Genomic DNA, 13,063 nt, shown 5'->3' on the forward strand with positions numbered 1-13,063 from the left:
ATTAGGCTCCCACTGAACAGGACCCAGAGATGATAACCAGGGAACATTAGCCTCCCACTGAACAGGAGCCAGAGATGATGACGAGGGAACATTAGGCTCCCACTGAACAGGAGATGATAACCAGGGAACATTAGGCTCCCACTGAACAGGACCTAGAGATTATGACCAGGGAACATTAGGCTCCCACTGAACAGGAGATTATGACCAGGGAACATTAGGCTCCCACTGAACAGGAGATGATGACCAGGGAACATTAGCCTCCCGCTGAACAGGACCCAGAGATTATGACCAGGGAACATTGGGCTCCCACTGAACAGGAGATGATGACCAGGGAACATTAGGCTCCCACTGAACAGGAGATGATGACCAGGGAACATTAGCCTCCCGCTGAACAGGACCCAGAGATTATGACCAGGGAACATTAGGCTCCCCCTGAACAGGAGATGATGACCAGGGAACATTAGGCTCCCACTGAACAGGAGATGATAACCAGGGAACATTAGGCTCCCACTGAACAGGACCCAGAGATGATAACCAGGGAACATTAGCCTCCCACTGAACAGGAGCCAGAGATGATGACCAGGGAACATTAGGCTCCCACTGAACAGGAGATGATAACCAGGGAACATTAGGCTCCCACTGAACAGGACCCAGAGATTATGACCAGGGAACATTAGGCTCCCACTGAACAGGAGATTATGACCAGGGAACATTAGGCTCCCACTGAACAGGAGATGATGACCAGGGAACATTAGCCTCCCGCTGAACAGGACCCAGAGATTATGACCAGGGAACATTAGGCTCCCACTGAACAGGAGATGATGACCAGGGAACATTAGGCTCCCACTGAACAGGACCCAGAGATTATGACCAGGGAACATTAGCCTCCCGCTGAACAGGACCCAGAGATGATAACCAGGGAACATTAGGCTCCCAATGAACAGGAGATGATAACCAGGGAACATTAGGCTCCCAATGAACAGGAGATGATAACCAGGGAGCATTTTGCTCTGGATAGGACTGTCCAAGGCCAGAGATGATAACCAGGGAACATTATACTCTGGATAGGACTGTCCAAGGCCAGAGATGATAATCAGGGAACATTATTCTCTGGATAGGACTGTCCAAGGCCAGAGATGATAACCAGGGAACATTATTCTCTGGATAGGACTGTCCAAGGCCAGAGATGATAACCAGGGAACATTATACTCTGGATAGGACTGTCCAAGGCCAGAGATGATAACCAGGGAACATTATACTCTGGATAGGACTGTCCAAGGCCAGAGATGATAACCAGGGAACATTATACTCTGGATAGGACTGTCCAAGGCCAGAGATGATAACCAGGGAACATTATTCTCTGGATAGGACTGTCCAAGGCCAGAGATGATAACCAGGGAACATTATACTCTGGATAGGACTGTCCAAGGCCAGAGATGATAACCGGCCAGAGATGATAACCAGGGAACATTATTCTCTGGATAGGACTGTCCAAGGCCAGAGATGATAACCAGGGAACATTATTCTCTGGATAGGACTGTCCAAGGCCAGAGATGATAACCAGGGAACATTATACTCTGGATAGGACTGTCCAAGGCCAGAGATGATAACCAGGGAACATTATACTCTGGATAGGACTGTCCAAGGCCAGAGATGATAACCAGGGAACATTATACTCTGGATAGGACTGTCCAAGGCCAGAGATGATAACCAGGGAACATTATTCTCTGGATAGGACTGTCCAAGGCCAGAGATGATAACCAGGGAACATTATACTCTGGATAGGACTGTCCAAGGCCAGAGATGATAACCAGGGAACATTATACTCTGGATAGGACTGTCCAAGACCAGAGATGATAACCAGGGAACATTATTCTCTGGATAGGACTGTCCAAGGCCAGAGATGATAACCAGGGAACATTATTCTCTGGATAGGACTGTCCAAGGCCAGAGATGATAACCAGGGAACATTATACTCTGGATAGGACTGTCCAAGGCCAGAGATGATAACCAGGGAACATTATACTCTGGATATGACTGTCCATCATCACTCACCGTTGCATTTCTTTGTCTTGTTTCTGTCAGCGAATGCCAGTAAAGGTTATGCCAACGCTGTCGCCAAAACACAGAGGATCTGGGGTCCGTACCTGGAGTCCATCATGAAGGTACTGTGTTTCAGTAAACTGTTTCAGCAACAACCTCCACGTTCAGTGATCGGTCTCTAGATGACTATAATCATAGATGGGTGACACAGTGCAGAGTCTGCTGTCGTGGTAACACACTGGTACACCTCCAATTGACTCAAATGATGTCAATTAGCCTATCGGAAGCTTCTAAAGCCGTGACATCATTTTCCAAGCTGTTTAAAGGCACAGTCAACTAAATGTATGTAAAACTTCTGACCCTCTGGAATTGTGATACATGTGAAATAATCTGTCTGTAAACAATTGTTGGAAAAATGACTTATGTCATGCACAAAGTAGATGTACTAACTGACTTGCCAAAACTATAGTTTGTTAACAAGAAATTTGTGGAGAGGTTGAAAAACGAGTTTTAATGACTCCAACCTAAGTGTATGTAAACTTCCGACTTCAGCTGTGCACCTCGAGGTTTATTACAAGTTGAGCTGTCTTCTACACATTCCCAGCTAAAAACTGAATTGCAGTATACAGACAGAAAGGGAGATCAAAGAAAATTCTAGAAGTTTCTCCGAGGTCTATACCCTCCTCCCCCAACCGGGGAGACCAGGGGGTTTCAATCCCTGTGTGTGTTGTAACTTTAATGTGTTACAGAGTTAATGTTTAAGTTTATTCTTTGAGCTGTATCTAAAGATATTTCTTTAGATTTATTTGCATATGTAATTGTATTGGGTTGTGTTGAATTACGCTTTTTGACTACATGTCCCAGAATGCCTTGCGAGAGGAATGAGTGAGATAACGTGCCAATTATGTGCAGGTGCTAGTGATTGTGGCTGACTTTCTGACAGCATCTTACCTGCATTGCTCTGTACCAAAACAAAGTTGTTAAATGTAACGTGAACAAGTATTATTACTAGAGGAAGCTTTCGTATCAAACCCGACGTCCCGAGCCATTACTTTGAAGTTAGTTAATCTAAAAGTGTGGAAGTGACACGGGTTGGTTTTTCCTCAGGTTGGTCAGATGCAGATCCTGAGGCAACAGATCGCCAACGAGTTGAACTACTCCTGCAAGTTTGACTCCAAACACCTCGCTGCTGCTCTGGAAAACCTCAACAAGTCAGTGGCCCCATCTGAGAGGATGCATGGAGAGACATGACATATTTATAAGTCTCGTTATAAGACGTTATGAAGGCTCGTACATGCTTATTATTATGATAGGATGATACACAGTGGGGAGAACAAGTATTTGATACACTGCCAATTTTGCAGGTTTTCCTACTTACAAAGCATGTAGAGGTCTGTAATTTTTTTATCATAGGTACACTTCAACTGTGAGAGACGGAATGTAAAACAAAAATCCCAGAAAATCACATTGTATGATTTTTTTAAAGTAATTAATTTGCATTTTATTGCATACATCAAATGCTTGTTCTCTCCACTGTACCTGCAGGCTTTAAAAGTAAAAGGCTACTGTTCATTTGAAATGGAAAGAGTGATTGTTGCTTGTCATGAAAAGGGATGGCCGTTGTCATGGAATTTCTTATCAGTAGACATGGAAACGTCATAACATATTTTTTTCTAACATATATGTTTCTACTAATTGGTCTTTTGACCAATCGGATCAGCTCTTTTACCACTAATTGGTATTTTGACCAATCGGATCAGCTCTTTTACCACTATTTGGTATTTTGACCAATCGGATCAGCTCTTTTTTCCACCAATTGGTCTTTTGACCAATCGGATCAGCTCTTTTACCTGTAATTGGGCAAAAGATCAGAATTTGTCTGCGTGTGTAAACTCGGCCTAAGAGTGTGAACCCGGTAAAGTAATGTCACTAAAATAATTTGTGTCTGTCATTTTAAAGGGTGTGTTGAACAGTCAGGTGTCTGCTGTATCTACTGTAGGTCTCTACTGGCGGATATAGAAGCCCACTACCAGGACCCCAGCCTTCCATACCCCAAGGAGGACAACAACCTGCTGTATGAGATCACAGCCTCTCTGGAGGCAGCAGGCATTCACAACCCACTCAACAAGGTCTGGCTTTAATTACTACTACTACTACTACTACTACTACTACTACTACTACTACTACTACTACTACTACTGCTACTACTACTACAGGGATTCACAACCCACTCAACAAGGTCTGGCTTTAATTACTACTACTACTACTACTACTACAACTACAACTACTACATTCACAACCCACTCAACAAGGTCTGGCTTCTAATTACTATTACTGCTACTACTACTACTACTACTACAGGGATACACAACCCACTCAACAAGGTACACTACATGACCAAAAGTATGTGGACACCGGACTTGTTAGAAGGGTGGCATCCTATGACGATGCCACGTTGAGTCACTGGGCAATGTTTGTCTATGGAGATTGCATGTGTGTGTGTGCTCAATGTTCTGTTTTCAAAGATGTTCAGGACAGTCAGGACAGTCCGAGTTCAGGACAGTCCTGTGAAGATCTTACCTTGAAGCCCCAGTGAAGTCAAATGTTTTATAGGATTTTGTACAACAGCTGATTGAAACTAACCTGCTGCTGAGTGTTGATTGGAGTTGTTTGTTCATGTTGTAGGTCTACATCCCAACTTAGCACCTCCCTTACTGCACCTGTTCTATATGTTGTAGATCTACATTACAACCGAGCGCCTGCCTTACGTCACCTGTTCTATATGTTGTAGATCTACGTTACAACCCAGCGCCTGCCTTACGTCACCTGTTCTATATGTTGTAGATCTACATTACAACCGAGCGCCTGCCTTACGTCACCTGTTCTATATGTTGTAGATCTACATTACAACCCAGCGCCTGCCTTACGTCACCTGTTCTATATGTTGTAGATCTACATTACAACCAAGCGCCTCCCTTACGTCACCTGTTCTATATGTTGTAGATCTACATTACAACCCAGCGCCTGCCTTACGTCACCTGTTCTATATGTTGTAGATCTACGTTACAACCCAGCGCCTGCCTTACGTCACCTGTTCTATATGTTGTAGATCTACATTACAACCAAGCGCCTCCCTTACGTCACCTGTTCTATATGTTGTAGATCTACATTACAACCAAGCGCCTGCCTTACTTTCCTATCGTCAACTTCCTCTTCATCATCGCTCAGCTGCCTAAACTGCAGTACAGCAAAAACCAAGGTGAGTTATGGTCAACTTTATTGATACTCACAGGGGAAATCAAGGTCAGTTTGAATCAACTTTATCCATACTCACAGGGGAAATCAGGGTCAGTTTGAATCAACTTTATTGATACTCACAGGGGAAATCAAGGTCAGTTTGAATCAACTTTATCCATACTCACAGGGGAAATCAGGGTCAGTTTGAATCAACTTTATTGATACTCACAGGGGAAATCAAGGTCAGTTTGAATCAACTTTATTGATACTCACAGGGGAAATCAGGGTGAGTTTGAATCAACTTTATTGATACTCACAGGGGAAATCAGGGTGAGTTTGAATCAACTTTATTGATACTCACAGGGGAAATCAAGGTCAGTTTGAATCAACTTCATTGATATTCACAGGAGAAATTCAATGTTTCACCATCATAATGACATATACACTGAGTATACAAAACATTAAGGACACCTGCTGTTTCCATGACATCGACTCACCAGGTGAATCCAGGTGAAAGATATGGTCCCTTATTGATGTCACTTTGTTAAATCCATTTCAATCAGTGTAGATGAAGGGGAGGAGATTTTTTAAAGCCTTGAAACAATTGAGACATGGATTGTGAATGTTTGCCATTCGGAGGGTGAATGGACAAGACAGAATATTTCAGTATCTTTAAAAATTGTATGGTTTTAGGTACCAGGTAGAGGGCTGGGTTCCCCTGGGTCCTGATGGTAGTAGGTACCAGGTCGAGGGCTGGGTTCCCCTGGGTCCTGATGGTAGTAGGTACCAGGTCGAGGGCTGGGTTCCCCTGGGTCCTGATGGTAGTAGGTACCAGGTAGAGGGCTGGGTTCCCCTGGGTCCTGATGGTAGTAGGTACCAGGTAGAGGGCTGGGATTCCCCTGGGTCCTGATGGTAGTAGGTACCAGGTAGAGGGCTGGGTTCCCCTGGGTCCTGATGGTAGTAGGTACCAGGTAGAGGGCTGGGTTCCCCTGGGTCCTGATGGTAGTAGGTACCAGGTAGAGGGCTGGGTTCCCGTGGGTCCTGATGGTAGTAGGTACCAGGTAGAGGGCTGGGTTCCCGCGGGTCCTGACAGAGATCATTGCGGCGTTGTCTACATTTTTCATGCTGTGGGAGGTCAGACAGACACATTTTGGGATTAAAATGTTTTTATTGTCCTACAGATTATTTGTAAACATGAATCTTTCTCCTTTGTATGTGTTACCCTACCTATTGTATTAAAATAACATTATTTTTTATATTATTCACACGCTCAGATTTCTCTGCTTCAACTTCAGTAGTCTAGTCCTATTTGGGCGTGAGAGTGCGTCTAGTCCTAGTTGGGCGTGAGAGTGCGTCTAGTCCTATTTGGGCGTGAGAGTGCGTCTAGTCCTATTTGGGCGTGAGAGTGCGTCTAGTCCTAGTTGGGCGTGAGAGTGCGTCTAGTCCTATTTGGGCGTGAGAGTGCGTCTAGTCCTAGTTGGGCGTGAGAGTGCGTCTAGTCCTAGTTGGGCGTGAGAGTGCGTCTAGTCCTAGTTGGGCGTGAGAGTGCGTCTAGTCCTAGTTGGGCGTGAGAGTGCGTCTAGTCCTAGTTGGGCGTGAGAGTGCGTCTAGTCCTAGTTGGGCGTGAGAGTGCGTCTAGTCCTAGTTGGGCGTGAGAGTGCGTCTAGTCCTAGTTGGGCGTGAGAGTGCGTCTAGTCCTAGTTGGGCGTGAGTGTGCGTCTAGTCCTATTTGGGCCTGAGAGTGCGTCTAGTCCTAGTTGGGCCTGAGAGTGCATCTAGTCCTAGTTGGGCGTGAGAGTGCGTCTAGTCCTAGTTGGGCGTGAGAGTGCGTCTAGTCCTAGTTGGGCCTGAGAGTGCGTCTAGTCCTAGTTGGGCCTGAGAGTGCGTCTAGTCCTAGTTGGACGTGAGAGTGCGTCTAGTATGTGTGGTCTCATTGAAATGGAGAAGGCTGTCTACATGGGCAGAGAATCACATGGTAGTTCACTTAAATATGACATTTATTTAAATATAATTAGTCTACATTGCCTTGAAATAAATATTAGTCACCCATATTTCTCGATCTGAAAATCGTCCTAGTTGGGCGTGAGATCGTCCCACTCCTAGAAGGTAGACCTATAAAAACAGCTGTAGAGATCGTCCCACTCCTAGAAGGTAGACTATTTAAACAGCTGTAGAGATCGTCCCACTCCTAGAAGGTAGACTATTTAAACAGCTGTAGAGATCGTCCCACTCCTAGAAGGTAGACTATTTAAACAGCTGTAGAGATCGTCCCACTCCTAGAAGGTAGACTATTTAAACAGCTGTAGAGATCGTCCCCCTCTAGAAGGTAGACTATTTAAACAGCTGTAGAGATCGTCCCACTCCTAGAAGGTAGACTATTTAAACAGCTGTAGAGATCGTCCCACTCCTAGAAGGTAGACTATTTAAACAGCTGTAGAGATCGTCCCACTCCTAGAAGGTAGACTATAAAAACAGCTGTAGAGATCGTCCCACTCCTAGAAGGTAGACCTATAAAAACAGCTGTAGAGATCGTCCCACTCCTAGAAGGTAGACTATTTAAACAGCTGTAGAGATCGTCCCACTCCTAGAAGGTAGACTATTTAAACAGCTGTAGAGATCGTCCCACTCCTAGAAGGTAGACTATAAAAACAGCTGGAGAGATCCTCCCACTCCTAGTAGGTAGACTATTTAAACAGCTGTAGAGATCGTCCCACTCCTAGAAGGTAGACTATTTAAACAGCTGGAGAGATCCTCCCACTCCTAGAAGGTAGACTATAAAAACAGCTGGAGAGATCGTCCCACTCCTAGTAGGTAGACTATAAAAACAGCTGTAGAGATCGTCCCACTCCTAGAAGGTAGACTATTTAAAACAGCTGTAGAGATCGTCCCACTCCTAGAAGGTAGACTATTTAAAACAGCTGTAGAGATCGTCCCACTCCTAGAAGGTAGACTATTTAAACAGCTGTAGAGATCGTCCCACTCCTAGAAGGTAGACTATTTAAACAGCTGTAGAGATCATCCCACTCCTAGAAGGTAGACTATTTAAACAGCTGTAGAGATCGTCCCACTCCTAGAAGGTAGACTATTTAAACAGCTGTAGAGATCGTCCCACTCCTAGAAGGTAGACTATTTAAACAGCTGTAGAGATCGTCCCACTCCTAGAAGGTAGACTATTTAAACAGCTGTAGAGATCGTCCCACTCCTAGAAGGTAGACTATTTAAACAGCTGTAGAGATCGTCCCCCTCTAGAAGGTAGACTATTTAAACAGCTGTAGAGATCGTCCCACTCCTAGAAGGTAGACTATTTAAACAGCTGTAGAGATCGTCCCACTCCTAGAAGGTAGACTATTTAAACAGCTGTAGAGATCGTCCCACTCCTAGAAGGTAGACTATAAAAACAGCTGTAGAGATCGTCCCACTCCTAGAAGGTAGACCTATAAAAACAGCTGTAGAGATCGTCCCACTCCTAGAAGGTAGACTATTTAAACAGCTGTAGACATCGTCCCACTCCTAGAAGGTAGACTATTTAAACAGCTGTAGAGATCGTCCCACTCCTAGAAGGTAGACTATAAAAACAGCTGTAGAGATCGTCCCACTCCTAGAAGGTAGACTATTTAAACAGCTGTAGAGATCATCCCACTCCTAGAAGGTAGACTATTTAAACAGCTGTAGAGATCGTCCCACTCCTAGAAGGTAGACTATTTAAACAGCTGTAGAGATCGTCCCACTCCTAGAAGGTAGACTATTTAAACAGCTGTAGAGATCATCCCACTCCTAGAAGGTAGACTATTTAAACAGCTGTAGAGATCCTCCCACTCCTAGAAGGTAGACTATAAAAACAGCTGTAGAGATCGTCCCACTCCTAGAAGGTAGACTATAAAAACAGCTGTAGAGATCGTCCCACTCCTAGAAGGTAGACTATTTAAAACAGCTGTAGAGATCGTCCCACTCCTAGAAGGTAGACTATTTAAAACAGCTGTAGAGATCGTCCCACTCCTAGAAGGTAGACTATTTAAACAGCTGTAGAGATCGTCCCACTCCTAGAAGGTAGACTATCAAAACAGCTGTAGAGATCGTCCCACTCCTAGAAGGTAGACTATTTAAACAGCTGTAGAGATCGTCCCACTCCTAGAAGGTAGACTATAAAAACAGCTGTAGAGATCGTCCCACTCCTAGAAGGTAGACTATTTAAACAGCTGTAGAGATCGTCCCACTCCTAGAAGGTAGACTATTTAAACAGCTGTAGAGATCGTCCCACTCCTAGAAGGTAGACTATTTAAACAGCTGTAGAGATCGTCCCCCTCTAGAAGGTAGACTATTTAAACAGCTGTAGAGATCGTCCCACTCCTAGAAGGTAGACTATTTAAACAGCTGTAGAGATCGTCCCACTCCTAGAAGGTAGACTATTTAAACAGCTGTAGAGATCGTCCCACTCCTAGAAGGTAGACTATAAAAACAGCTGTAGAGATCGTCCCACTCCTAGAAGGTAGACCTATAAAAACAGCTGTAGAGATCGTCCCACTCCTAGAAGGTAGACTATTTAAACAGCTGTAGAGATCGTCCCACTCCTAGAAGGTAGACTATTTAAACAGCTGTAGAGATCGTCCCACTCCTAGAAGGTAGACTATTTAAACAGCTGTAGAGATCGTCCCACTCCTAGAAGGTAGACTATTTAAACAGCTGTAGAGATCGTCCCACTCCTAGAAGGTAGACTATAAAAACAGCTGTAGAGATCGTCCCACTCCTAGAAGGTAGACTATAAAAACAACTGTAGAGATCGTCCCACTCCTAGAAGGTAGACTATAAAAACAGCTGTAGAGATCGTCCCACTCCTAGAAGGTAGACTATAAAAACAACTGTAGAGATCGTCCCACTCCTAGAAGGTAGACTATAAAAACAACTGTAGAGATCGTCCCACTCCTAGAAGGTAGACTATAAAAACAGCTGGAGAGATCGTCCCACTCCTAGAAGGTAGACTATTTAAACAGCTGTAGAGATCGTCCCACTCCTAGAAGGTAGACTATAAAAACAGCTGTAGAGATCGTCCCACTCCTAGAAGGTAGACTATAAAAACAGCTGTAGAGATCGTCCCACTCCTAGAAGGTAGACTATTTAAACAGCTGTAGAGATCGTCCCACTCCTAGAAGGTAGACTATTTAAACAGCTGTAGAGATCGTCCCACTCCTAGAAGGTAGACTATAAAAACAGCTGTAGAGATCATCCCACTCCTAGAAGGTAGACTATTTAAACAGCTGTAGAGATCATCCCACTCCTAGAAGGTAGACTATAAAAACAGCTGTAGAGATCGTCCCACTCCTAGAAGGTAGACTATTTAAAACAGCTGTAGAGATCGTCCCACTCCTAGAAGGTAGACTATAAAAACAGCTGTAGAGATCGTCCCACTCCTAGAAGGTAGACTATAAAAACAGCTGTAGAGATCGTCCCACTCCTAGAAGGTAGACTATTTAAAACAGCTGTAGAGATCGTCCCACTCCTAGAAGGTAGACTATTTAAACAGCTGTAGAGATCTTCCCACTCCTAAAAGGTAGACTTATAAAAACAGCTCTAGACAAAGGACAAGTCTCTCCATCTCTGCTGTCTTCCAGCTACATCTACCATGTTGGCTGATCTAGCCCAGTAATACAGATAGTCCATATTGGCTGATCTAGCCCAGTAATACAGATAGTCCATATTGGCTGATCTAGCCCAGTAATACTGGGGTTGGGTTGGAGGTGACTGGGGTTGGGTTGGCTGGCAGGTGACTGGGGTTGGGTTGGCTGGCAGGTGACTGGGGTTGGGTTGGCTGGCAGGTGACCGGGGTTGGGTTAGGTTGGCTGGCAGGTGACTGGGGTTGGGTTGGGTTGGCTGGCAGGTGACTGGGGTTGGGTTGTAGGTGACTGGGGTTGGGTTGGAGGTGACTGGGGTTGGGTTGGCTGGCGGGTGACTGGGGTTGGGTTGGCTGGCGGGTGACTGGGGTTGGGTTGGCTGGCGGGTGACTGGGGTTGAGTTGGCTGGCGGGTGACTGGGGTTGGGTTGGCTGGCAGGTGACTGGGGTTGGGTTGGCTGGCAGGTGACTGGGGTTGGGTTGGCTGGCAGGTGACTGGGGTTGGGTTGGCTGGCGGGTGACTGGGGTTGGGTTGGCTGGCGGGTGACTGGGGTTGGGTTGGGTTGGCTGGCAGGTGACTGGGGTTGGGTTGGGTTGGCTGGCAGGTGACTGGGGTTGGGTTGGGTTGGGTTGGCTGGCAGGTGACTGGGGTTAGGTTTGCTGGCAGGTGACCGGGGTTGGGTTGGGTTGGCTGGCAGGTGACTGGGGTTGGGTTGGAGGTGACTGGGGTTGGGTTGGCTGGCAGGTGACTGGGGTTGGGTTGGCTGGCAGGTGACTGGGGTTGGGTTGGCTGGCAGGTGACTGGGGTTGGGTTGGCTGGCAGGTGACTTGGGTTGGGTTGGCTGGCAGGTGACTGGGGTTGGGTTGGCTGGCAGGTGACTGGGGTTGGGTTGGCTGGCAGGTGACTGGGGTTGGGTTGGCTGGCAGGTGACTGGGGTTGGGTTGGCTGGCAGGTGACTGGGGTTGGGTTGGCTGGCAGGTGACTGGGGTTGGGTTGGCTGGCAGGTGACTGGGGTTGGGTTGGCTGGCGGGTGACCGGGGTTGGGTTGTACCCACCATGTGATTGGCTGGTCCTGACCCATGTTGACTGTGTCCCACCATGTGATTGGCTGGTCCTAACCCATGTTGACTGTGTCCCACCATGTGATTGGCTGTATTCTCCTGTTTGTCCAGGGATGACGTGCAGGAAAGCCACCGACCCGGTAGACTGGTCTCCTCTGGTTCTTGGCCTGCTCACTCTGCTGAAGCAGTTCCACTCCAGATACACAGAGCAGTTCCTGGCTCTCATTGGGCAATTCATACGCTCCGTCATGGAACAGTGCACCAGGTACGTTTTGATTGATTGATTTGTTGATTGGTTGATTTGTTGATTGATTGATTTGTTGAGTGATTTATTGATTTGTTGAGTGATTGATTTGTTTGATTGATTTGTTGAGTGATTGATTTGTTTGATTGATTGATTGATTTGTTTGATTGATTGATTGATTTGTTGATTGATTGATTGATTGATTGATTTGATTGATTTGCCAGTTTAAAAACCTCACATATACACATTAATTTTAAGAGCGTAACAGTGATATCACAGTAAAGTCGGATGTGTTTATATATAATACATGGAGTGCTAGTGAACGTTGCCCAAGGCTGCTATTTCAAACAGCTCTTTCCTGCAACAAAAAAACAAACGTTATCTCCATAGATCTAATCTGTATAAATACAATTTCAATTCAAAAAATGAAGTACATTTTGTGGATCACTGTGTTATAATATGTGTATTATATTCTGCTTCAAATGGAATGAGATGTAGATTTTGGGTAAATAATTATTTTCCAGTCAGAAGATCCCGGACATGCCGTCCGACGTGGTGGGAGCTCTGATGTTTCTGGAGGATTACGTACGCTACACCAAACTGCCTCGCAAGGTAGGATTAGATTAGGATTAGATTAGGATTAGATTAGGATTAGATTAGGATTGGATTAGGATTAGGATTGTATTAGGATTAGATTAGGATTAGATTAGGATTAGATTAGGATTAGATTAGGATTGGATTAGGATTAGATTAGGATTAGATTAGGATTTGGATTAGGATTAGATTAGGATTGGATTAGGATTAGGATTGGATTAGGATTGGATTAGGATTAGATTAGGATTAGATTAGGATTAGATTAGGATTAGATTAGG

At 45.2% G+C, this 13,063-nt stretch overlaps 1 protein-coding gene across 2 annotated transcripts in view; it reads left to right on the plus strand.

The window, feature by feature from the left end:
* washc5 (WASH complex subunit 5) overlaps positions 1-13,063 on the plus strand; it is a 51,107-nt gene that overhangs the window by 37,112 nt on the left and 932 nt on the right. The window contains exons 23-28 of one of the 2 annotated variants that reach the window (XM_036937880.1): positions 2,086-2,165; positions 3,151-3,254; positions 4,043-4,172; positions 5,206-5,302; positions 12,059-12,212; positions 12,716-12,803. In XM_036937880.1, coding sequence (XP_036793775.1) covers positions 2,086-2,165; positions 3,151-3,254; positions 4,043-4,172; positions 5,206-5,302; positions 12,059-12,212; positions 12,716-12,803 — 653 coding nt within the window. Of the gene's footprint in view, positions 1-2,085; positions 2,166-3,150; positions 3,255-4,042; positions 4,173-4,993; positions 5,182-5,205; positions 5,303-12,058; positions 12,213-12,715; positions 12,804-13,063 lie in introns of those variants that run through there. The other variant, XM_036937888.1, reaches the window with a different exon arrangement.

This window comes from Oncorhynchus mykiss, chromosome 2 (assembly GCF_013265735.2).
Source record: "Oncorhynchus mykiss isolate Arlee chromosome 2, USDA_OmykA_1.1, whole genome shotgun sequence".
NCBI classification, from domain to species: Eukaryota; Metazoa; Chordata; class Actinopteri; order Salmoniformes; family Salmonidae; genus Oncorhynchus; species Oncorhynchus mykiss.